This window comes from Protopterus annectens, chromosome 6.part0 (genome assembly GCF_019279795.1).
Source record: "Protopterus annectens isolate FY-2018-M chromosome 6.part0, PAN1.0, whole genome shotgun sequence".
In the NCBI taxonomy this organism is placed as follows: Eukaryota; Metazoa; Chordata; order Ceratodontiformes; family Protopteridae; genus Protopterus; species Protopterus annectens.
Window position 1 is genome coordinate 508,268,364 of NC_056737.1, and position 21,840 is coordinate 508,290,203.

Consider the following 21,840-nt stretch of genomic DNA (forward strand, 5'->3'; position numbering starts at 1 on the left):
GATGTCAGAGAGATAAAAAGATTGGATAAATGCAGAGGTACTAAATGAATACTTTGCTTTAGCCTTCACAAAGGAAATCAAGGGAGTGTCATACTGGCATGGAGGCAAAGCATAAATGGAAGAACATTAGACACATCAAAACAGACAGAGAGGAGGTTCAGAAGAAACTAGATGCCCTTAGGCAGGAAAAACATGCACCAAGTGTACTTCTCACAGAATCCTTGGAAATCTGGCCAGTGCACTGTCAGAAGGTCAAAGACTCTTTAAAAGAGGGTGGCAGAAAAATACAATCTGGGGAACTTCAAGCCTGTTAACTTAGCACTGGCATGGAAAGTCATGGACAGAATCCTGAGTGGAAGGCTTGCAGCATTTCTAGGGGACAGTAATCAACATGAATTCATGACCAGGAGTTATCAGTTTTATGACTAAGTTATATTCAAATGTGACAGCAGAGTACCAGTGGATACAGCCTACCTGGACTTCACCAAGGCCTTTGAGCCAGCCCCAGACGGATAGGAAAACTGGAAAAAGATGGCAAAGGACTGGGGAAGCTGCAGAGTTGAATGGCAAAACAAAGAAGATTGTGGTGAAATGGTGAATGTCAGGAATTAGGACTGAGACTAATGGAGTACTACAAGTGTTGGCCTGGCTCACATTCTATTCATTATGTTTTTCTCAGACAGAGAACACAGGACATAATCAACCTCTTTGCTGATGACCAAAGATAAGTGCAGCAATGGAGGGCAGGGGTAAAATCTACTAAAGGGTTTAGAAAGGCTGACTAAATTGGCAGAAAGGTGGCAGTCAAAGGTTAGTGAAAACATGGAAGTATGATTGAGAGGGAACATACACTAAGAATGAAACTGCAGTATATAAAATAATTCCCATTTCCCTGTGGCACAGCCATCTTACAGATGAAAGCAGTAAGGGCATGGTCCTTGCTCACCTATAAAAAATGCTTTTAAAGTGTAACAGCAAATTTCAAAGTTTATTTCTCTGAAACATCCTTAATGACTGTTATGGTTTCAGGCCTTACAGTACTAAGTCTCAAAAGTTTTAACACGGTAGCACTGGAGGGAATGGAGAGGATTACAACAGAAAAGGAAAAGAATCTGGGTGTGTTGCTCACATCTCAACTTAACCACCAGTGGCAGACTGAGAAGGCAATAGCGGCAGCAAACAGAATGTTGGAATTGTATCTTTTGGGGGAGAGATTACAAAATAAAACAGGTTATGGTTCCCCTCTACAGGGCTTTGGTCAGACCACATCCTTTGTACTGTGTATAGTTCTGGAGGTTATGTACAAAAAAAGGATACAATGTTGTGGGAAGAAATCCAAAGTAAGGCTATCACAGAACTCCATATGATGGAAGGGTGGGAATATGACCTGTGACTAGTGAAGCTACAGGTCTGACTTGATGCCAGGGGAGACATGACTGGTAAACAAGTTCACGTCAGAGATATGGGAAAGGGTAATTTTGAACAGTAAGGACATAAGGCAGACAAAGCAGATACAGGCTGCTGACTGTACAGACTAACTACTCTCTGGATCTCCAAAAGTATTCTTCACTGAAAAGGCAGTATACCTGTGGAATAGACTGTTAGTCCACAGAGGAATTAAAGAGGGCATAAAATAGGTGGGGAAAAGGGTTAGGGAATGATAGAGGGAAGAATGTTAAATGCACATAAAATAGCAGACAATACTGGCCATTCCTCTGTCACTGAGTCAATATAATGTAGTAGTATAACAAGGTAGAAGCAGTTAATACTGTACAAAAAGGAAATGGCACAATGTGGGGAAAGATGCTAACAATGTACAAAATAAATTGTCATGAGGAAGAACTACTACTACTACACTGCGCAAACATGCTGCGTTTGGAATGTCAGTTACTTCAAAAATATTTGTGCAATTGATCATACACATTTCATACTTCTGGAGCGTTATTTAGCATTAATGGTTCTGTCTTGCTTAACACAGAAGTCCAAAGTCCTCCAGTTACATAACTTGCAAGTTCATGTCTTCATTTGAAGTCACCATTTTGAATATCCAGCATGTCCGTATATTGGCTTCAGTCTTGAGATGGAATACATTAAATATAACACTGCAGAAACATTGTGTATTCTCTTTCAATAGAACTCTACATTTTCTGTATCATCACTTGAAATTTGCCTGTAAATGAAGACAGGGAAAAAAATTACAAAGAGCTGAGTAAGTTGATATTAAAGAGTAAAAAGTAAACTTTATTGTCATTCAGAACATACACAAGAATTGCACAGCTGAATGAAATTTCATTTATCCAAGCTCATATACACATAAATATGTTCATAAAAAACAAGAAAAACACAAGAACAACAACAGCAGAGTCCGTGCCAACTGAAGGCACAAAGATTTTCAACATCCATGCACAATTTATCCTGTTAGTGACTGCATCCATCTTCTCTGTCCACACCACCACCATCTCCAACATTCAAACTCCAAGTAAGACTCCCTCCAATCAACAGAACTTCAACTCCAGACCCAATCAGACCTATACACAAAATTGGGTGTCCACTACCTGTATCCAGCACAACCACCACCACATGAAGGCCTGAACAGCCACACCAGTTCAAGGATTTCCCCGCAATCTTCATCATCATCGCTGTCATGGCCTCATCTCTAACTCCAGCAATGACTCCAAAAACCCAGTCCGTTCTCCATATCCAATCCGAACACTCAGCAGACAAAAGTGAAGCCTCTACCAACCGCATCCAGCACAACTCATCACCCGAAGGCCAGAACGGCCGCAACCAACACAAGATCTCCAAAAATGCAACAGATCCAGCAAAAACCATGGCTGCAGACATACCCCACACCCAGCAAAGTCAGAACGGACTCCACAGACAGATGACAGCTCGACAACCCACACAGATTCAGCACAAAAACATACAACACACATTGGGAGCCAGAGCGGCTGCTGCCACAGAAAGTGCCACCATCTTGGCCATCTTAAATAGCAATATAAATTCAGTAATGTTGTTAAAATTTCCTACAGTATTTTCTCTAGATTATAAAGAAACACATGCATGATGAACAGCCACAGATGTATTTTACAAAATATAGGAAATAATGACAAAATAGTTTATGGTGACACATTACTCCCTTGTAATAATCCCTTCTTCTATAACGTAGTGTTTCTAGATTGGTGCACCATTGTAACTTCTTCATATAAGTGTGAACAGTAGCATACAATGAAGGACAACATTCCATTAAAAGAATGCAGAGTGATTGCTAAGTTATGCAGAGAGTGAGAAAACATTGTATACACAAGACTTTTCATTATCAAAGAATCTGTTAACAGTCTGCCAGTAGAAGCACTTGCAATGTGGTATTAAAACACAGTAAAAACAACAAAAAACACTTTTCCATGTATGTCTGTGCCAGGGGCTGTTTACCCTTAACAAATACAAGGACGTCTCCTCCCTGCAGCCCTCAACTTTATTATTCTGACTCCGCCGACTGCTGCATTTAAGGGAAAGTGGAATTCCTAAAGCAGCAGTTTAGGTTAACCAAATGCCACCCGTAAAACTAGTCATTGTTTTCCAATTGTGCAGATGTTGAAGGATTCATTAGTGAAAAACTCATCTTTAACAGAACCTAATCCTGAATGATTTTTCAAATACCCCACCCTCACATAGCGGCTCTTGGCTTAAACTTAACTGTAACAGACTTATCTAGTATAACCCAGGAGACATGAGCGATTTCAAAAGAAAGAGTAGGTATACAATGTTGTTGTACCTTTCGGCTTTTTCCCGGTTAGGGGTCGCCACAGCGGAACTCCGGTCCGCTAATGATTGCCAGTTGATTTTTATGTACCGAGTTGCCAGCCCTGACGCACAACCTTCAATGAAGGTATGCCCATTCACGCATGTCTCCACACAGAAGACGCTTTAGCTGAGAATCAAACAGGTCAACGTCTTACTGTGAGGTGACAACGCTAATGCAGCACCACCACTGCATGGGAAAGAGTAGGTATACAATAACAAAGAATATTACTATGAGCAATCAATATTCCATTCTAAAAACTCCATGGTATTTCATCTTGCTAAAGGGCAACTTAGACTGAAAGTAGAGACTTATACCAAATCTGACATGTTCTACTATGCATATTAAATGTTTCACAAAAAAGTAATACCAAGAAACTGAATGAAGCAGCCCACTCTGGAATGTAAAAAATCCATATATTCAGAAAACAACCAGGTAGCAGAGCGACGTGAAGAATAAGTTTTATTAATATTGGTTAAGCGCTTTCATCCATTTAAAAACCAAGTGCATCTTCAGAACCATAAAAACCATGCAAACAAAGCAAGAACATTTACAAACCTTGGACTTGTTGATTTGCTATTCAGTGATACCCCTAATTCTAGCCTGCCTTGGTTGGTAATTTAACAATGTTAATACAGCAATAGTTCCTCTATCAGTGAGCTAAAATAATTATTTTGATGCTTGTAAGTAAAGATATCTTTATTTTTGATTTGTTGATTATTTAGCAATAAACTGCTTAACCTTGTGCCTTGGTGTTTTGCGTCACCACTTTTTAACTGTATTAAGCACAGCATTAAAATAATGGACTGTTATCACCCTTACATCCAATTATCAATCTATTTGAGAAATCTTGTAAATGAGAAATCAAGAAACCTTCTGAAATCCAAGAGGAAATACAAATTTTGCAATCTTATGAAAGAAGAAAGACATTCTTTATAATATTACTTTCAATGGAAATGTTAGATGTATGAAACCAGACAAGGGAGGGGGGGCTTGGTCATCATGGACCTTTTGGATTATACTAGTAGAATGACTTCACTGTTGTCAGTTGAGTCTGTGTATCAAATTGTGTTTGTGAATGAAATTACCCTGCTTACCGAACTATTAATGGGTTTCTAGATGAGCTTTTGTTGTTTAATAAAACTGAATAAATCCAAAGAAATGTCAAAGTTCAATTTCCTGTTATTCCAAAAAAATGTTTAATTCCTAAGATCCACCTGAACTTGTCCAATCCACCACTAAGACCCACAGTTGCTGCTGAAGGCTCTATTACTGAGCCGTTTGCGAAATTCATTTACTGGAAGCTTAAGTTGTTCGATGACTTTTCACATGTACTCTGTGATTCATGGGACTTTGTGGACAAACTAAGGAATGTTATGGAATTTGGTAACTGTCTGTTACCTTAGATATTAAAATTTTGTTTACTGTTATTTCACTAACTAAGGTTGTCTTGGCTCTGAGAGGTTCTGGCACAGTTTAAAGTGTTGTCTGACAATGATTGTTTTTTGATTTCTGACTTTATGGAACTGATTTTTTACAATAACTGTTGTTTTTTGTTTTTTTACAGCCACTTGTGCCACAATTTTTGCTAATGCTGTGCTAAACGTGATCTGTGGTCTGGGCTGGTAATGTTGACCAACTTTGTAAATTTACTTCTGAGATGAAAGTAACTTCTACATTCTTTACTTACAATGTTAATAGTGAGAAGAATCATTACTTGGATGTAGAAGTCAGAAAAGGGATGGTGTTAGGTTCACAACTTCCATTTACAGAAAGCCCACTTTCTAAAATGAATTTTTGCACTTCAAAAATAGCCATCCATTACATCAAAAGAGAGGGGTTGTAAACAGTGAGTTTATTAGAGTTTCTAGATTAACCTTTGATAATAAAGAATGCATTGATCAGTTTAATTTGTTGAAATCCATATTTCTGGAAAGAGGTTATCCAGAAACAATGATAAGACAGTTTTTAATACACAGATCTTTAATTAAAGGAATTACAAATATGATCCCATTATTATTAAGGGGGCTGCAGAGTTTTGATTCCCACAATATGACGGGTACCGATACAAATGGTGTTAATTTTTCGTTACATCAAACTAGTTATGGTAATAATATGATTATTCACTCTTCCTTGGAGCCTGTGGATATTAGAGCCATTCTACGTAGAAATTGGTCCATTTTACAATATGACGACAACCTCAAGTCTCATTTTGAAGTACTCCCATTCTTTACATTTAAAAACAGAGCTAATATTAAGACAACTTTAGAAAGTCCAGCAAGATCAGTTTACAATGGTTTCTACAACACTTTTAAATGTGTCCGGTGCAATCAGTGTTCTTACATTAATACGGACTTTGGGGTGGATTATTGGCTAGTTTGCAAAAAATGGATGAGGAAAGGATACAATTGTTTATCTGAGAGGGTTGTTTTTCCGGCATTTTATGTCGTAAAAACTAACAATGTTTTGAACAAAAAGATTTATACCATTGCTAAAAAGAACAACAAAAGTGCCCTAGCCAGGCATGCTATCTCTTGTAGGAATTTTACTAAGTTTAAGTTTTTTATTTTAGAAAAAAATTATCCATTCTGTTTATGGTGGTGATTGGCAAAACCGATTGTTGCATAAAGAAATGCTACAGCAGTTATGGTTGGATGCATTTAATTCACCCAGCTTCAACGACGCCACATCTGTCACTAGTGAATTGAAGTTTAGAGCATCAAAACTGTAATGTTGTTTTATTTTAACATTCTAACTTGTTTTTACGTTTTCAAGATAGCTTCTGACACTTTTTAGTGTACTGTACCTTTATTTTTTTGGTGGGCTTTGGCTACATTGTAATTGACAAGTTTTTTCAAGTGCGGGTGTGTATGAGCTAAGGTTTTTAGATGTTCTTGCTTTGTCTACATGGTTTTTATAGTTCTGAAGATGTCTATGGTTTTAAAATAGACAAAATCGTTTAACCAATATAAATAAAGCTGAGTCTTCAAGTCACCCTGCAACTTGGTCATTTGTTTTTGGAATATTTCACAAAAAAAGTATATTCTTCTTTGCCCTACATGACTTGGGTCTACTGTATCTTAAAGAAGAACAACAGGCTATGTTCTAAAATTCATCAATCTTTACTCATCTTTTGTCCCTCCCTCTCTCCTGACACTGGAATGAAAAGAGAAAAAAAAAAAAAAATACAGCATTTACAGTTAATTCCAACAGTTTTTACCAGCTTAGCCCCTACAACGTACCTAACACTTTACTCATAGGTGACTCTATAGTCAGGCACACTGATGTCCTACTCACCAGGTTGAACAAGGAGAAAATTACAGTCAGCTGCCTGTCGGGTGCCAGGAAGCGCCACATAACGCATGCACTCAAGTCACTCCACAACAAGTACAAATATGACTTTGTCATTGTCCATGATGGAGTGAATGACTTGCGACGTACCTCCCTGGACTACATGAAAGGAGACATGGAAGAGCTCTCGGATCACGTGGCCCAGGCAGGTATGACCCTAGCCCTGAGTAGCATCCTGCCTTCGCCCAGAATGATACCACAATATAAGGACAAAATGATTGACGTCAACAATTGGCCAAGCTTCTGGTGTCATTCAAAGGGGATCCAGTATTTGTCTGCCTGGGACGACATGATCGACAGACCATGATGCTTTGCCAGAGATGGTCTGCACCTGTCACCCCTGGGATTCAGGTTACTGGCTAAGGCTCTTGCCACCCCATATAGTGCCCTTTTTAGGCAAAGTTCAAAGGACAAAATCACCACCGTAACAGGTACAAGCATGCAAAATCTGAAGGTAATGCTACTCAATGCTAGAAGTCTAAACCTCAAAATGCACTCTCTCGAGGCACTCCTAAAAATGGAGAACATCGATATCTGTGCAGTAACTGAGACCTGGTTTAAGGCTCCAGAGAGCACCCCTGCAATACCAGGCTACAACTCTTACCACACTTTTCGGCCACCAAACCAGGACCGAAATACTAAAGGTGGAGGAGTGTCAATATTCACCAAGGATATTCACACCATCAGGCTAGTTGCCCAACACAATGTGTCTGAAATTCTCCAGGTGCAACTAACACTAGGTAAGACTGCAATCCAAATTGTAGCTTGCTCCAGATCCCCCACCATGCCCCAAGATTCTCACTACACCTTTCTAAACATACTGGAAAATATTAAGATAGAACCAAACACCCTAATACTGGGTGATTTTAACTACCCGGCCATTAACTGGGAAAACTACTCGTGTACCAACACCTTTGCCCAACAGTTCTTGGAATTTATAAATTCCAACGCCCTGGATGAACTAATCCATAGTCCCACCAGGGGCTCCAATATCCTAGACCTGGTCATTACCAACATGGGAAATCAATGCTCCACACCTATGGTCACCCCCTCATTAGTCAGGTCTGACCATAAGCTAATCACCTTTAACATCCACATCCCGCCCCCCAGTAAGGAAACCTCCACAAAAAACTTCTCCAAAGCCAACTTTCATGCTACTCAAGTCAGAAGTGACAAACTTCATGACACCCATGCAGACAGGAACTGAAAGTTCAACTGCTGAATCGTACACTAAGGCACTGTACGAGCACATCCACTCATGCATGAATTGTACCATCCCAAATAGAACCAAGATGCTCTCATCCAAAAAAAGGAAGCCAATCTGGTGGTCCCCTGCCATAAACAAACTTTACAACAAAAGGAAGAAACTGTTGCAGAAAAAAGGAAAATCCCAGAATGCAAAAAACTCCCTTACCGGCCTCAGTAAGAAACTGAGATCCCTCATAAAATCCTCCAAAGCTGGTTACGAAAATAAAATTGCAAAAGATTCCAAAGACAACCACAAGGCATTTTATAACTATGTCAAGAATCTAAATGGCAATGCTCAGATCTGCTCTGAGCTAAAACAGAATGGCATTAAATATACTGATCCCAAGGATATTGCCAATATCCTGGCAGATCGATTCAGTGCCAACTTCACCCCCTCTCACCCCCTAAATTGCCCATCTCAATACCGGAAGATTGCCAAAATTCTGGTAATAACGGCCACACAGGTAAAATCGCACTCTCCCAAAGCCAAGAATGCAGCATCCATGGGACCAGATGACATCCCGGGCTGTGTACTACATGAACTACAATATGAACTGGCACTTCATCTAAGTGTCATGTTTAATCATAGCCTCACCTCAGGTTTCGTGCCCACTGAGTGGTGCAGAGCTACAGTTATCCCACTCCACAAGGGAGGATCCACCTTGGATCCCGGAAACTACCGTCCCATTAGTCTGACAAGCCTTATCTGCAAGGCCATGGAGTGCATTATCATGGAACTTATAAACAAATTCCACAAAACAAAGCCAGCAAGATGAGAAGGTGGAATAAATTTTTTATTCAACCCAAAGTGCAAATCCAATGGGTTATAAAAATGAAATACATCCAAACCGGTTTCAGCTCAACAGAGCCTTCTTCAGTGGATACAAGTAGAAATAAGAACAATGCATTTAAAGAACAACTCATTATATATATATATATATATATATATATATGCACACCTGATACTTGATTGCATAGCCAATCACAGTGATAACACAATAATCAATTAAACATCACATTAAAATTGGTCATTGAGACCCGGTGGAAACAAAGCTCCCAGTTTGACTATCCATTTTCTTTCCTTGAAATTAAGTAGCTCGTGCCAACCATCTTTATCTTTACAAATCCCATGAATGTGATCAATGATAACAAATTTAAAATTAGCAGAAATATGCTTTAAAGTATGTTTAAATAGCGCATTATTGGGACGTTTATTTTTAATAGCACTAAGATGTTCACAAATTCTCAAGCGAAAAGCTCGAGAAGTTTGTCCCACATAAAATGCTGAACACGTACAGATCACCAAATAAATGACCCACTTAGTACTGCAGTTGGCCCACATCTTTATTTCAAAAACCTCAGAAGTGTTTTTGCTTGTGAATTCATGGGTATGAGAAACCCGCATACAATATGCACAATGGCCACAAGCAAAGCATCCCACTATGGGACCTCCTGTCAGGGAAATTTGATGGCAAACTGCAGGACTTGAAACAGACTTTTTGTAATGGCTAAGTCTAGAACCTATAGTGCATCCCTTTCTAAAGGAGAAAAAACATCTATCACTAAGAAAAGGATGCAATCTGTCTTCAGCCAACAGGACATTCCAATTTCTCTGAATAATATTCATGAAACCTTGAATATTACGTCCATAGGTTGTAACAAGGCGTAAAGGCTGTATATCCACCTTATTATTATGATGTTTGTAAAGTAATAGGTCTTGCCTATTAAAATTGGCAGCCCATTGTTTCGCCTGGTTAATAATCCCTGGACGATAGCCCCTCTCGTTTTTTTCTACTATTTTTAGAAAATTTCCTGAATATAACTCCCTATTACATGCTTCCAGCCTCCACCCACAACATATCATCCAAAATATACCCAAATCACAATTTTTAAGAGCCAAGAGGATCTGTTCTAACCAAGCATCTTATATCAAAACACATGACGATTTGGCCTGCAGATTTTTAGAGAGGGGCTATTGTAGGATTCTTTGGCTTGTTAGGTTTGCTGACATCCGAGTAGTGTCTAGATCTGCGCCTATAAAGGTAATAGATTGGCAAGGCGATAAGGAAGACTTTTCGAAGTTGACTGAAATTCCTAACTGACCACAGAGACGTAGAGTATAATCTCTGGCTTGGAGAAGTTGATGCCTGGTGGTGGCTGAGAGGAGCCAGTCGTCTAGATACGGAAACACCTGGAATCCTTGACGTCTCAGGTGAGCCGTGACCACTGCCATGCATTTGGTGAACACTCTGGGGGCTGTAGTGAGACCAAAGGGCAGGGCTCTGAATTGAAAATGACTGGTCCCCAGCCGAAAGCGGAGAAACCTTCTGGAGCGTCTGTGGATTTTTATGTGATAGTACGCATCTTGAAGGTCTATGGAGCACATCCAGTTGTTTTTGCCCAGAAAGGGCAAAATCGATTGAAGTGTGACCATCCGAAATCTTGCCTTTTTGACAGACTTGTTCAGTCTGCTGAGGTCTAATATTGGTCTCCAGTCTCCCATCTTTTTGGGAACCAAAAAGAACCTTGAGTAGATTCCGGACTCTAAATGATCTGTTGGAACTGGCTGGATGGCCCTTTTTTCTAGAAGCTTTGAAACCTCTAGCTTTGCAATTTCCCTTAGACCGGGTGGAACGTCTGGAAGGGAACCTTTTTGAGGGAAGGGGCTTCTCTCGAAGGGAATCTTGTAACCCTGGGATATGATCGACTGTACCCATTTGTCTTGAGAGAGGGAAAGCCAGGGTTCTGGGTACAGCGACAATCTCCCCCCCGACTGCCTCCAAGGGTGGGCAGTCGGGCAACACCTCAGGGATGCTGGAAGGGCTTGACAGAGAGACTCTCTGCTGCCCTGGTTCTGCGGACCCCCTCTGCCCCTAGGGTGGCATCTATTGTTATTACCCCCTCTGCCTCTGGGGGTAAACTGACCACGTGCGTCAGGCGTGACTCCCTGAGACTTCCGGAATCACATTTTCCCCTCCCTTCTGACCTTTAGGGTAAGGTCTAGATGGGGTGGAGAAATGGACTCATACGGCAGAAAGAGTTTTGCCGTCTTGCTCGCACCTGGTCAAAGTGTCCTTCACCTGAGGTCCAAACAAAGTTGTGCCATCAAAGGGAGAATTTGTGAAGGACGCCTTAAAGGGGTCTGCAAAATTGCAAAGCCGCATCCAGGACTGACGTCTGAGAGCCACTCCTGTGCCTGCGGCTCTACTCGCCCCATCGGCTGCATAAGAAATGAGCCGCATGGAGGAGTTAGTTATGGAATTTAGGATTCCCAGCTGAGAGGCAATCTTCTCTTGAGCCCCAGAAGCTGACGGATCCTGTACTACCTCACCCAATTCTTTGAGGATATCTCTTTGAAGTCGGGTGAAGTGACATAAATAATTCAGCGAACGCATAGCAAAAGTCGCTGAGGAAAACATCCGCTTACCATACCTGTCCATGGTCCTAGACTCCTTGTTAGGAGGATGGACTGGTACGGAAGGATCTGCAAGTTCCTTCTTGGTGGTGGCTGCCACCACCATGGCATCAACCGGGACACCTTTTGTGAGAAACTGTTTCTCAGTGGGGGCCGTGATAAATTTAGAAGGCCTCCTGGGGACTGGTTCCACAGAATCAGGAGATGCCCACGCCTTTCGAGCTATCACGTCCATGAGGGGGTCGAAAGGCGGAGACACCCAGGAGGTGGAGGGTCGAGATCCAAAAGCCTCCAGGTATACCGACTCATCCTCGGAGGGATTAATGGAGGGCCAGTTTCAGGAGTTCAAGGATGTCTGAAAAGGAGACATCCTCAGAGGGGGATCTTGGGGACCCCTCCGACTCATCTAAGTCGGTATCTGATGTCGTAGACTCAGGGGAGTCTAAGTGCTTCCTCTTGCAGGTCCTCTTATGCGGGGGCTCTCCTGAAGGATCAGGAGAAATCTCGGAAGAGGAAGTTCTTCCCAATGGGGAAACCTGGGGCGATGGATCTCTGGGTCCGGGAGCAAGAGAATGGGAAGAGACATCTACAGGCACCATAGAGGGAGGAGCTAAAGGAACCGACTGCTGACTGAGCTCGGGGGCTAGCACACTCCTCATCACCTCGAAGGCTCCCCTCCCGGGGAGGACCAAGAGCCCCCACTTCGAAGAAACAGGGATCCCGGCCCCACCGAAAAGGAAGGCTCCGAAGCAGATGTTGGCGCCGAGCTCACCAAGGCCGAAGCTCTGAGAGGGAGAACAGGGTCGGACAAGGGTCCGATGCCACTCGCCCCCTCGGAACTGACCAGGGAAGCCCGACGACCGGATCCCTCCAAGGACGGTCTCAAGGAGGAGATAGGAGTCGAAGACGACGGAGCCGAAAGGGGTAGTATCGGCTCCGAAGCAGCAACAGTCACGGTACCAATAATCTCCGGCTCCGAGCTCTGAAGGAGAGTCGAAGGAGGAATTTCTGGAGGGTGTGGAATAGCGGTCGTCTGCTGAGACGGGCTATGGAGCATCTGGGCCAGTGCCTGTGATTTTAGCAGTCTACTCACCACTCTCTCCAAGTCATGGTCTGAGAGTCTGGAAGACCTTGAGGATCGGCTCCGATGGCTCCGCTCCGAAAGTAAGGGGGAGGCCGGAGCCGAGTGGATAGACTCCAGTGAAGGAGATCTAGATCTCTTCCTCGACGGAGCCATCGGAGCCGACGAACCTTCGGTTCCAGTTGGAGCCGACAGCTTGTTGGCTCCGAGCTGGGTTAGAGATGTGTCGGCTCCAGCCGGAGCCGACACATGCTTCGAAGCTAGGGTATCGGCTCCAGCCGGAGCCGACACAGGTGCTGAAGCCAGGGTATCGGTGCCAATCAGCACCGGTACTAAACTTTCCAAGAAGGAAGGATCGGCTCCGGACGGAGCAGATGTCGACTCTGGTGGAGTCGGAACCAAGGCCACAGACTTGGACACTGAAGTCTGGGTCTTGGATGGCTTTGAGGGCTTCCCGGAGCTGGCCTTAGCCGGGGAGCTCTCAGGCTTGAGAAGACCCCTTAGGATCAGTTTGTTTCTACGTTCCTGCAGGACTCTCTGGCTGAAAGAATGGCAAATAGCACAGGAGTCCTGCAGGTGTCGGGGTCCCAGGCAATAAATACAAGAAGTGTGACCGTCTGTCAGAGACATCTTCTAACAGCACGAATCACACTTCTTAAAACCTGAGACCCTAGTGTCTTTAGACATGACTGAGTTTTGAACACAAACAGACACACACTCAGTCCACAAATACACTAACTAAAACAAAAACACAGACACACCTAACAAAAATCCTGACAGGAAATTGTTTGGGAGGGTAAGGCCTAAGGCCTGACTAACAGAAATATGATAAGGGATCGAAAAAACTAACGGGAATAGGGTCTAAGTGAATCGAGAAACTAACCAACTATGAAAGGGAAAAAATTTAGATACTGGGATAGCTAAATCTCTTGAAAAAGAGAGTAATTAAATTCACTTACCAGGAGCTGGCAAAAAAGGTGACCTCATGAGCGAAGCGGCAAACGAGATCTAGGTAATCACCGCCTTGCATCATGGGATATAGGGCTGCCTCGAGCTGGTAAATTGACTCTTGAGCTTAGCAAGTGCCGAGTCGGAGCCGAGGATCGGCTCCGAACCCATCCAGCAAGAATGAAGGCGAGATTGACAACTAAACATCAGATGTTTTATCGCTAAAGAGCTGTTAGCAGAAATGATTAAGAACTTGCAATTTTCTACCCACAAGCTGAAATCAGCCAAGGCAATGCTTCCTAGAACCACCCAACCCAGTATTTTACATGCATGTTCAGTCCTTTAAAATGAGTGTAGGCTTTGAGGGATACTCTCTTTGCATTCACAACTTATGCTCAGCTTTATTTTTGTGAAGGGACGGAACATCAATCCAGTGAGAGATGAAAAAGAGACAGACAGGATCCTGCAACATGTGAATGCCTAACTTCACTTAATTCTCATGTAGGTAGGTGCCAATGTTTGCCTTGAGGCAGATGGTTTTCAGTGTTATTCCCACCATAACTGCTGACACTAACTTTTCAGGCAGTAACTGGCATTGTTGCATTAAGTGCTGTGTAGAAACAGCAATGGCTATTAACTGTAAAATGTAATGTCATCCCAATGTAGAACTGGCAAGCTGTTATACCTCACTCATTGTTTTTAACACTGCACTAATTGCTTGAAAATGACAAAGGAGAAACAGTTTGCAGGTTCTGCAGTGGAATGCTACTAAAAGCATCAGCACTTAATGGTTGTTTAGAGACTGTCATCCAACACAAAGCTCTAATTGTCCAGAGTTTGTGTCCCTCAATTTGTCTCATACTTTGCCTGTCCCTCATAAAATGTTTGATTTCATGATAAAATCACCACAGATTACAGTCAGCAGTAATTCCAGGACTTAAGAGTTTCATACTTATTACTCAGAAAATGCATGTTGATACAAAAACCTGCTGTTGCATTAAGAATGTGGAAGCTGGCCAACTGTTCTATCCTTAGCAGAAAATAACCCCATACAGCTAAGACTACTGCAGCAGTGATCAAAAGATAAACATCATGACTGAGTTTACATACTTGCCCTGTCCTCGTAAAACTGTTTTTAATATTAAAGTAAATATCTGATACATTACAGTCTGTAAATAATGCCAGATCACAGAGGTTTAATGTTAAGAAAATGAAACAAGTAATCTCCGTGGTATCCCCGAAGTCTCAAAACAACACACTAAACAAGTATAGTAGGTCCAAAAACGAAACAGTGTAAGAAACTTCTCTGTGTGGACTACAGTCCATATACCTCTAGTTAATCACTGTACATTAATCAGATCAGAGAATAGTAGAAGAAGTGGAAAACTTAAACTAGTCTTAAGTAAAAAAAAAAAAATTATATATATATATACATGTATATATATATATATATATATATATATATATATATATATATATATATTTGTACAGAAGTACTAAGTATTCAAAAGTAATCCAAGCAAGGCAGGCAGTCTGTTTCCAGTCGAAAATCCTTTATTAAGTACACGAGTTTAAGTTCGCTGCTTCTACTTAGTAGATTATACTCTACGTCTCTGTGGTCAGTTACTACTATTGCCTAATCTGATTAATATACAGCAATTAACTAGAGATATATGGACTGAAAATCTTCCACACTGAGAAGATTTTTACACTGTAATGTTAAGAAAATGCATGTAATTGCAAAACTTGATGTTCTATTTACTTTTTTAAATAAATTATAGTAATACTTAAAAAATATCCTTTATTTTGACCCCTTTGTACCCCCATTATTTTTGACTTTCTCCAGAATGCCTAAGCAAAGAAGCTGAGAGGTATTATATCACGCAGCATGTCAACTAATTGGATTACCTGCAGCTTTCAATGGCATCCCAGTGCAGAACAACCAAGATGGTCTACCTCCGGCACTAATTACTTAAAAAAAACAACAAAAAAAAAAAACAGATAAAACAGCTTGCCAATTCATAGGACTAGGGAGGGGATTATTATTTTTTTCATATAAAAGATATGCTGCTTGTATTAAGCAACACCCTCTGGGAGGAAATATAAACAGGGAAAGTAACCAAAACTATTCCTGCCTTCAAGTCTTTAGTCAACTGCCAACCATATGCCAGAAACCTCCCAAAGTTTTAATTCACAGAAGCCTTTTTCTTCTAATTTCCATTTCTGATCAATTTCTAGGTCTCACATTGTAAAACAGCAATATAAATAATCTAATTTCATTCCATTTCCTTCCTGGTACACTTAAAAAAAAATTAACGTTTTCATAACTATATCATTTGGTACCCTGGGTAATTAAGCTGTTGCTTCTCCAAGATCAAGACCAGAGTATCCTTTGGGCAAAGCATAACTTTTTACCTGACAGAAACACATTTCAGGAACTGTAGTAAAAAGGTGTACTAGCCCCTTGCTACAGTTCCTAACACATGCATACTGCAAGCAAATCATTTAAGCAGTTTCTTAAATGATTACCGATAGTGCACTCCTATAAATCCACTTTCAGAGTCAAATCAGTGCCTGTTCAGTACTACCAACTATAGCCCCCCCAACACACACACAGGTCAGCCACTCTCTTTGCCACATCCTATCTATGGCTTTGAATGTTTGTTTTTTTTTAATGCAAGCAAAATATGTAAGCTAAGGAGCTGACAGTATATAAAACTATTCATAAAGTTCAACATTTTACATGAAATCTAAACAATAGCACCAAATTAACAATACATTTTGAAACAAGTACGTGTACAAGTTTCACACAAGATAATTTCTGTGACAAACTCTACCAAATCTCAATTCAGTTCTCTTCAAATTATGGGGAAAAGTAGCCATATAAGTGAAACAGGTACTCATTTATGGCAAAGGTGTCCAGAGTAGGAAAGCACTGTAAATAAAGCAGTAACTTTCTCAGGTAAAGGGAAGGACTGCAATGAAGAAAGTTGCTGGGGAAAGTGAAGCTCTTTGCCCAGTGATGGCAAACCTATGACGTGTGTCAAAGGTGACACACCAGCATTCACCAACACCGCAGGTGAGTAACTAAAGAAACTGCTTTTGCATTTGTTGCTTGTGTGAAGTGCATTGAATTATTTTGTGCCAGTAGCCAGTTCAACAACACTGCTGCAGATGTAAGGAAGTTTTTAACCTCAAAGACTATTTCAGTATATTTTCTCAATAAAGTCTGCAAAGGGCAGTGTTGACATTGTTTTCTCTTCATGGTTACACTTCTGCAAACTGCAAGAAGTCTGCGTTTCTAGGAGTTTGCTGTTTTACAATCCTCTCAACTGTCCCTCTTAATCCTTCCTAAAACTGGCAACGTTTTAAACTTAATAATGACAATATTTAGATTCATAGACGAATTATACTTCAGAAAATGTATATTGATTCACATTATTTTTTTTCTGTCAGTGTCTCAAATTAATAGCAGTAGTAGTTTAAAACTGCCAATGTCTCTTATTTCTCGATTTGTCCCTGAATCCCTGATGTATTGAGAGCCACACTGTTTTATTTATTTATTTGGGGGGGTGACACAGAAGCGGAGTCAAGTAACACGTCAAACCCAAAAGGTTTGCCATCGCTGTCTTAGCCAGTGCTGCTTACATTGAATAGCATCAGCTTCTTGTGTCCACAAGCAGTAACTGTAAGAAGCATTAGGTAAATCACTGATCACTGCTAAAAAATTCTGACTTTGCTGGATGCAGGAGGAAATGGCATAACCATACCTCTCAAATGTCCAGATTTTCACCTCATTTTTGGTATGTTCCTTATAAAATTTGCATTTTTCTGGCAAACCACTGAAGATTGAAGTTGATAAATAATTATGGACCCTTGAGTTTTGGAATTTACATCATTAAAAAAACATGTTAACACAAATCCTGTTATTTTAGCAACTTGCCAAGTTTATAAGAGCCTTACTTAAAATCTGTCCCTATTTTGGGACCTTTATTTATTTTTATTTTATTTTACATTTGTTGACAACGATATTCCAACTGGATACTTGTCCATTTTCAGCGGAGGTCCGGGGAGAAAAGCTCCATACATACATACAGAAAAACTGTTAACAGATACAATACATAGGATAAAAGTCATTCATTATGTCATATATAAATTTGATTTGTTATAGAGTAACAATTAGGAAGCAATGTAGGGGTGGCCAAAAGACCTCTTTAGCACATGTTTATATTGCCAGAGTTAGTCAGGATTAGAGCAAAGACATAGCTATTGCCTTTTAAAGTACTGTTTTAGATTTTTTTTTTTGAATTGGGTTAGAACGGATTCTGAAGTAAGCTCAGCAGGAAGAGACTTCCATATTTTACCAACAGAGTTGGCATATAGAGAGTCTCCAGATGAGTTTTTGCTTTTGAGGGTTTGGACTAGTAATTTGTTGGATGAGCGAAGTGTCTTGAGGTTGCTGTAAGGGATGATAATTTTTGTAAAGTATGGGTGTGTTTTCAGGTTGGCAGAGAATTTTATGTGCTACTATTAGCTGATTGTACTGAAGTTGGATAGGCAATTCTAGCCACCCTAAATTCTTTAGGTTCAGACAGTGGCGTGGTCTGTATGCTGCTCCAGTGGAAAATCTAGCAATATGATTAAAACAACTACAGAGTTTATTAAGGTCATACTTACTGAAGATTGTGAAGAGAGGGGATGCATAAAGGAGGGTGGAAAGTAGATGTGTATGGGCAATTACCATCTTAGGTAGTGGTGTGAGGGAAGGTCTGATCTTGTATAGTGAGCCTAGTTTTTTTATTAACTTTTTTAATAGTTTGATTAATATGCATATCAAATTTGAGGTTTTTATCAACTGTTACACCTAAGAGTTTGGTACAGGGATCTGGGACAATGACAGTGCCATTGTTAGATTTTATAGTAAAGGTTGGAGCGGAGGCTTTACGAGTGGGGGAGAAAAGCAGTAGCTTCGTTTTATTAGGATTTAATAGGAGATGTCGATTACAGAACCAATTTTCGACAGTATTAAAAACATTTTGGGATAGAGTCTGCAGACTTAAAGGGGAGGTGGCAGAGCAAATGAAAGTGGAGTCATCCGCATATTGAATGCAGGTGGATGTTGGGATGACTGTGTACAGGTCATTAATAAATATAGAAAATAATAGGAGTCCTAATATAAAGCCCTGAGGGACCCCCAAGGGTGATAGGTAGAAGGGAAGATAGTTTGTTCTGCCATAGTACAGCCTGTTGTCCACCACTCAGATAAGATTTGAACCACTGGCTAGCCTGGACATCTAGGGGAACAGTTATAAGTGTGTGTATGAGTAGTTGGTGGTTGACCATGTCGAAGGCTTTGGAGAGATCAAGAAAGAGGGCAGAAGAAAGCTTATTGCTGTTTCGGTTTTGATTAATAACACTGGAGAAGGAGAGGAGGGCCGTGGTTGTACTGTGGAATAGTCTGAAACCATCCTGCGAGTTAGCCAGGAGATTGTGCTGAATGAGATGGCTCAATTGTTGTTTACGAATGCACTTCTCCATAATTTTAGCCAGGGGTGACAAAATAGCTATAGGTCTGTAATTTGACAGTTCAGTGGAACTGACCCCTTTGTGGAGTGGAATAACATGAGATGTCTTCTAGATGGAGGGGATAGTTGCTTCTGATATAGTTCTATTGATCAGGATAGAGATCGGGTATGCTATGGCATCCGCAGCTTTTTGTAGATACTCAGCTGGGAGAAGATCCGCTGCAAGGGTGGTATGTTTTAGTTTCTTGATTAGGGCATGGATAAGTGATGTGGAAACTGGTTGAAAGTTAAAGGGGAGTTGAGAACTAGGTGCAGCGGCATTAGGACGTGAGCAACTGGGAGATAGTTGGTTAGCTAGAGACTGGATAGTTTCTGTGAAGGAACTATTAAAGGAATTCGCAACGTCTTCCGAAGGTTTTTGTTCCTCCATTATTTTTGCCCTTGTCCTGATTTTGGATTCAGAGGTATGGACATAACCAGTGTGTGAAAGCTGAGACAAAAAATATCTGAGCATAGTGGGTGGTGCAGTAGTTAAAAGTTTCTTCGCACATCTCCAGGGTCTGATGTTCAAGTCTGAACTCAGGCCAGTGTCATATATTGTGTTTCCATTTTCCCTCCATGTTTTTCCTGGGTACTCTGGTTTCATCCCACCTCCCCCAAAACTTTGCGGCCCAAGTCATGACTGAAAAGGGTCTCAGACGGACCAGTCAATTACTCTGTTAAAGAAATAATTCAAACAAAAAAAAATACATAGACGAGAATACATGTTACATACTTTATTTCTCTATTCCTGCAGATATCTACTCTGAAACATTCAGGATGACCTATTTTGTCTTTGTTGATGATACTGCTATAATTCTGCTTGCCCATACTTAGTAAACAAGGGGGCTTTAATGCAATGAAATGTTCTACATGTAGAGTAATCTGGAAAGGGCATATTAGACAGGCAAGTGACTGCTGACCTACACCAAATAGTCACCTACTGGTTTATCAAAAGAGCATTTCTTGAAATTGAGACATCCAAAAAAAATGCCTGTTTACTGTCATCTGAAAAGGGCTGATGACCAAATGCTAACTATGACTGATGATAAAACAGCAGTCTATAAAGAAGTATTGGCAAAGTCATATGCAAACTAACTCATAAGTACTCCCCCACCCCATTACCTGTGGAAGCCAATCTTCCCAAATTTGTCATTTTTGCTTCTCTTTAGTATCTGTTATAAATTATCCAGAATTTGATTCAGATTCACTGTTACTCTGCATCCAAGATAATTTTCATCTGAACTTTTGTCAACATGTCAGTAAAGTTAAAGCACAAATCTTTCAGCACCAAGTGTTGAGCCTTCAGCTGAAGGAGGCAAGTAGAAAAACCTCCTCAAGAAAACTACTCTGGCACCAGACCATCATGAGGGGTTTGTGGGACAGTCTATCTGACACTACTGCTAATACAAAGAACTGGAAACACTGACATGCTTATACTATATTCTATGGTACCATTGTGTTAATATTTATTTCCTTGCATTGAGACTGTATGTACACTCTATATTGTGCTTTTTTCTTGTTATATATTATTAATGATATGTGGAGCTTTTCTCCCCGGGCCTCTACTGAAAATGGGCTCACCTAGGCCCAGTAGACTTTCCCAGTTACAAATGCAATAAATAAATAACTTGGGTGGGCAAAGTAGTTTTCTGCTCTGTCAAAACAAGTGATGTAAAAAGAAGTTATGTTTTACCATAATGTTCCATCTGAGTTGCTGATCTTCTTCCAGTCATCAATGATGGGTTTGGTTCCAAGCCCTCAGAACCGAGTCGGCCTAATACCAAGCTCACATGCACCAAAAACTCTTGAGCTAAGATACTACCCACAATGCCCTTCTCCCAGTTACCTCAGATCGAGTTTGCATGCAACATATAGAAGAAACAGGAAAATAGAGGCCATCTCTGCACAGAAACCCTGAAACGCCACAAGGACCCAGAAGATCCGCCAGGAGCCTTTGGTGGGGGATGGTGGGAGGGTGTGATGACTGGAAGAAGATCAACAACTCAGATGGAACATTACCATAAGACATAACTTCTTTATCTGAAGCTGTTAATCTTCTTCCTATTCATCACTGATGGGACAGAATCCCAAGCTACTTGGAGAACCAGGGTTGCCCTTATGGAAGAACATTCCTGAGAACCATCGAGCCGAAGGCCTCTCTTCTCCTGGAGACCAGATCCAATTTGTAATGCTTGATGAAGGTATGGGGTTTAGCCCAAATGGCTGCTGCACAGATGTCATCCATGGAAGCCCTGGAGTAGAAGGCAACAGAAGCTGCGATAGCCCTAGTTGAGTGAGCTTGGATTTGAGCAGGCTTGGGTTCATTCGTAAGGGAATATGAGAAGGTAATGCAATCTTTGAACCATTTTGACAAAGTAACTTTAGATACAGCGCACCCCACTCTAGGACCAGAAAAAGAAATGAAAAG

General features: G+C 40.9%; 1 protein-coding gene across 2 annotated transcripts in view; it reads right to left on the bottom strand.

Moving 5' to 3' along the window:
• Positions 1-967: 967 nt before the first annotated feature.
• The window catches only part of TRAPPC6B (trafficking protein particle complex subunit 6B), a 627,408-nt gene continuing 606,535 nt past the window's right edge, over positions 968-21,840 (bottom strand). For both annotated transcript variants that reach the window (XM_044074225.1, XM_044074223.1), the window contains one exon: positions 968-2,170. In XM_044074225.1, coding sequence (XP_043930160.1) covers positions 2,139-2,170 — 32 coding nt within the window. In that variant the 3' untranslated portion in view covers positions 968-2,138. The remainder of the gene's footprint in view (positions 2,171-21,840) is intronic.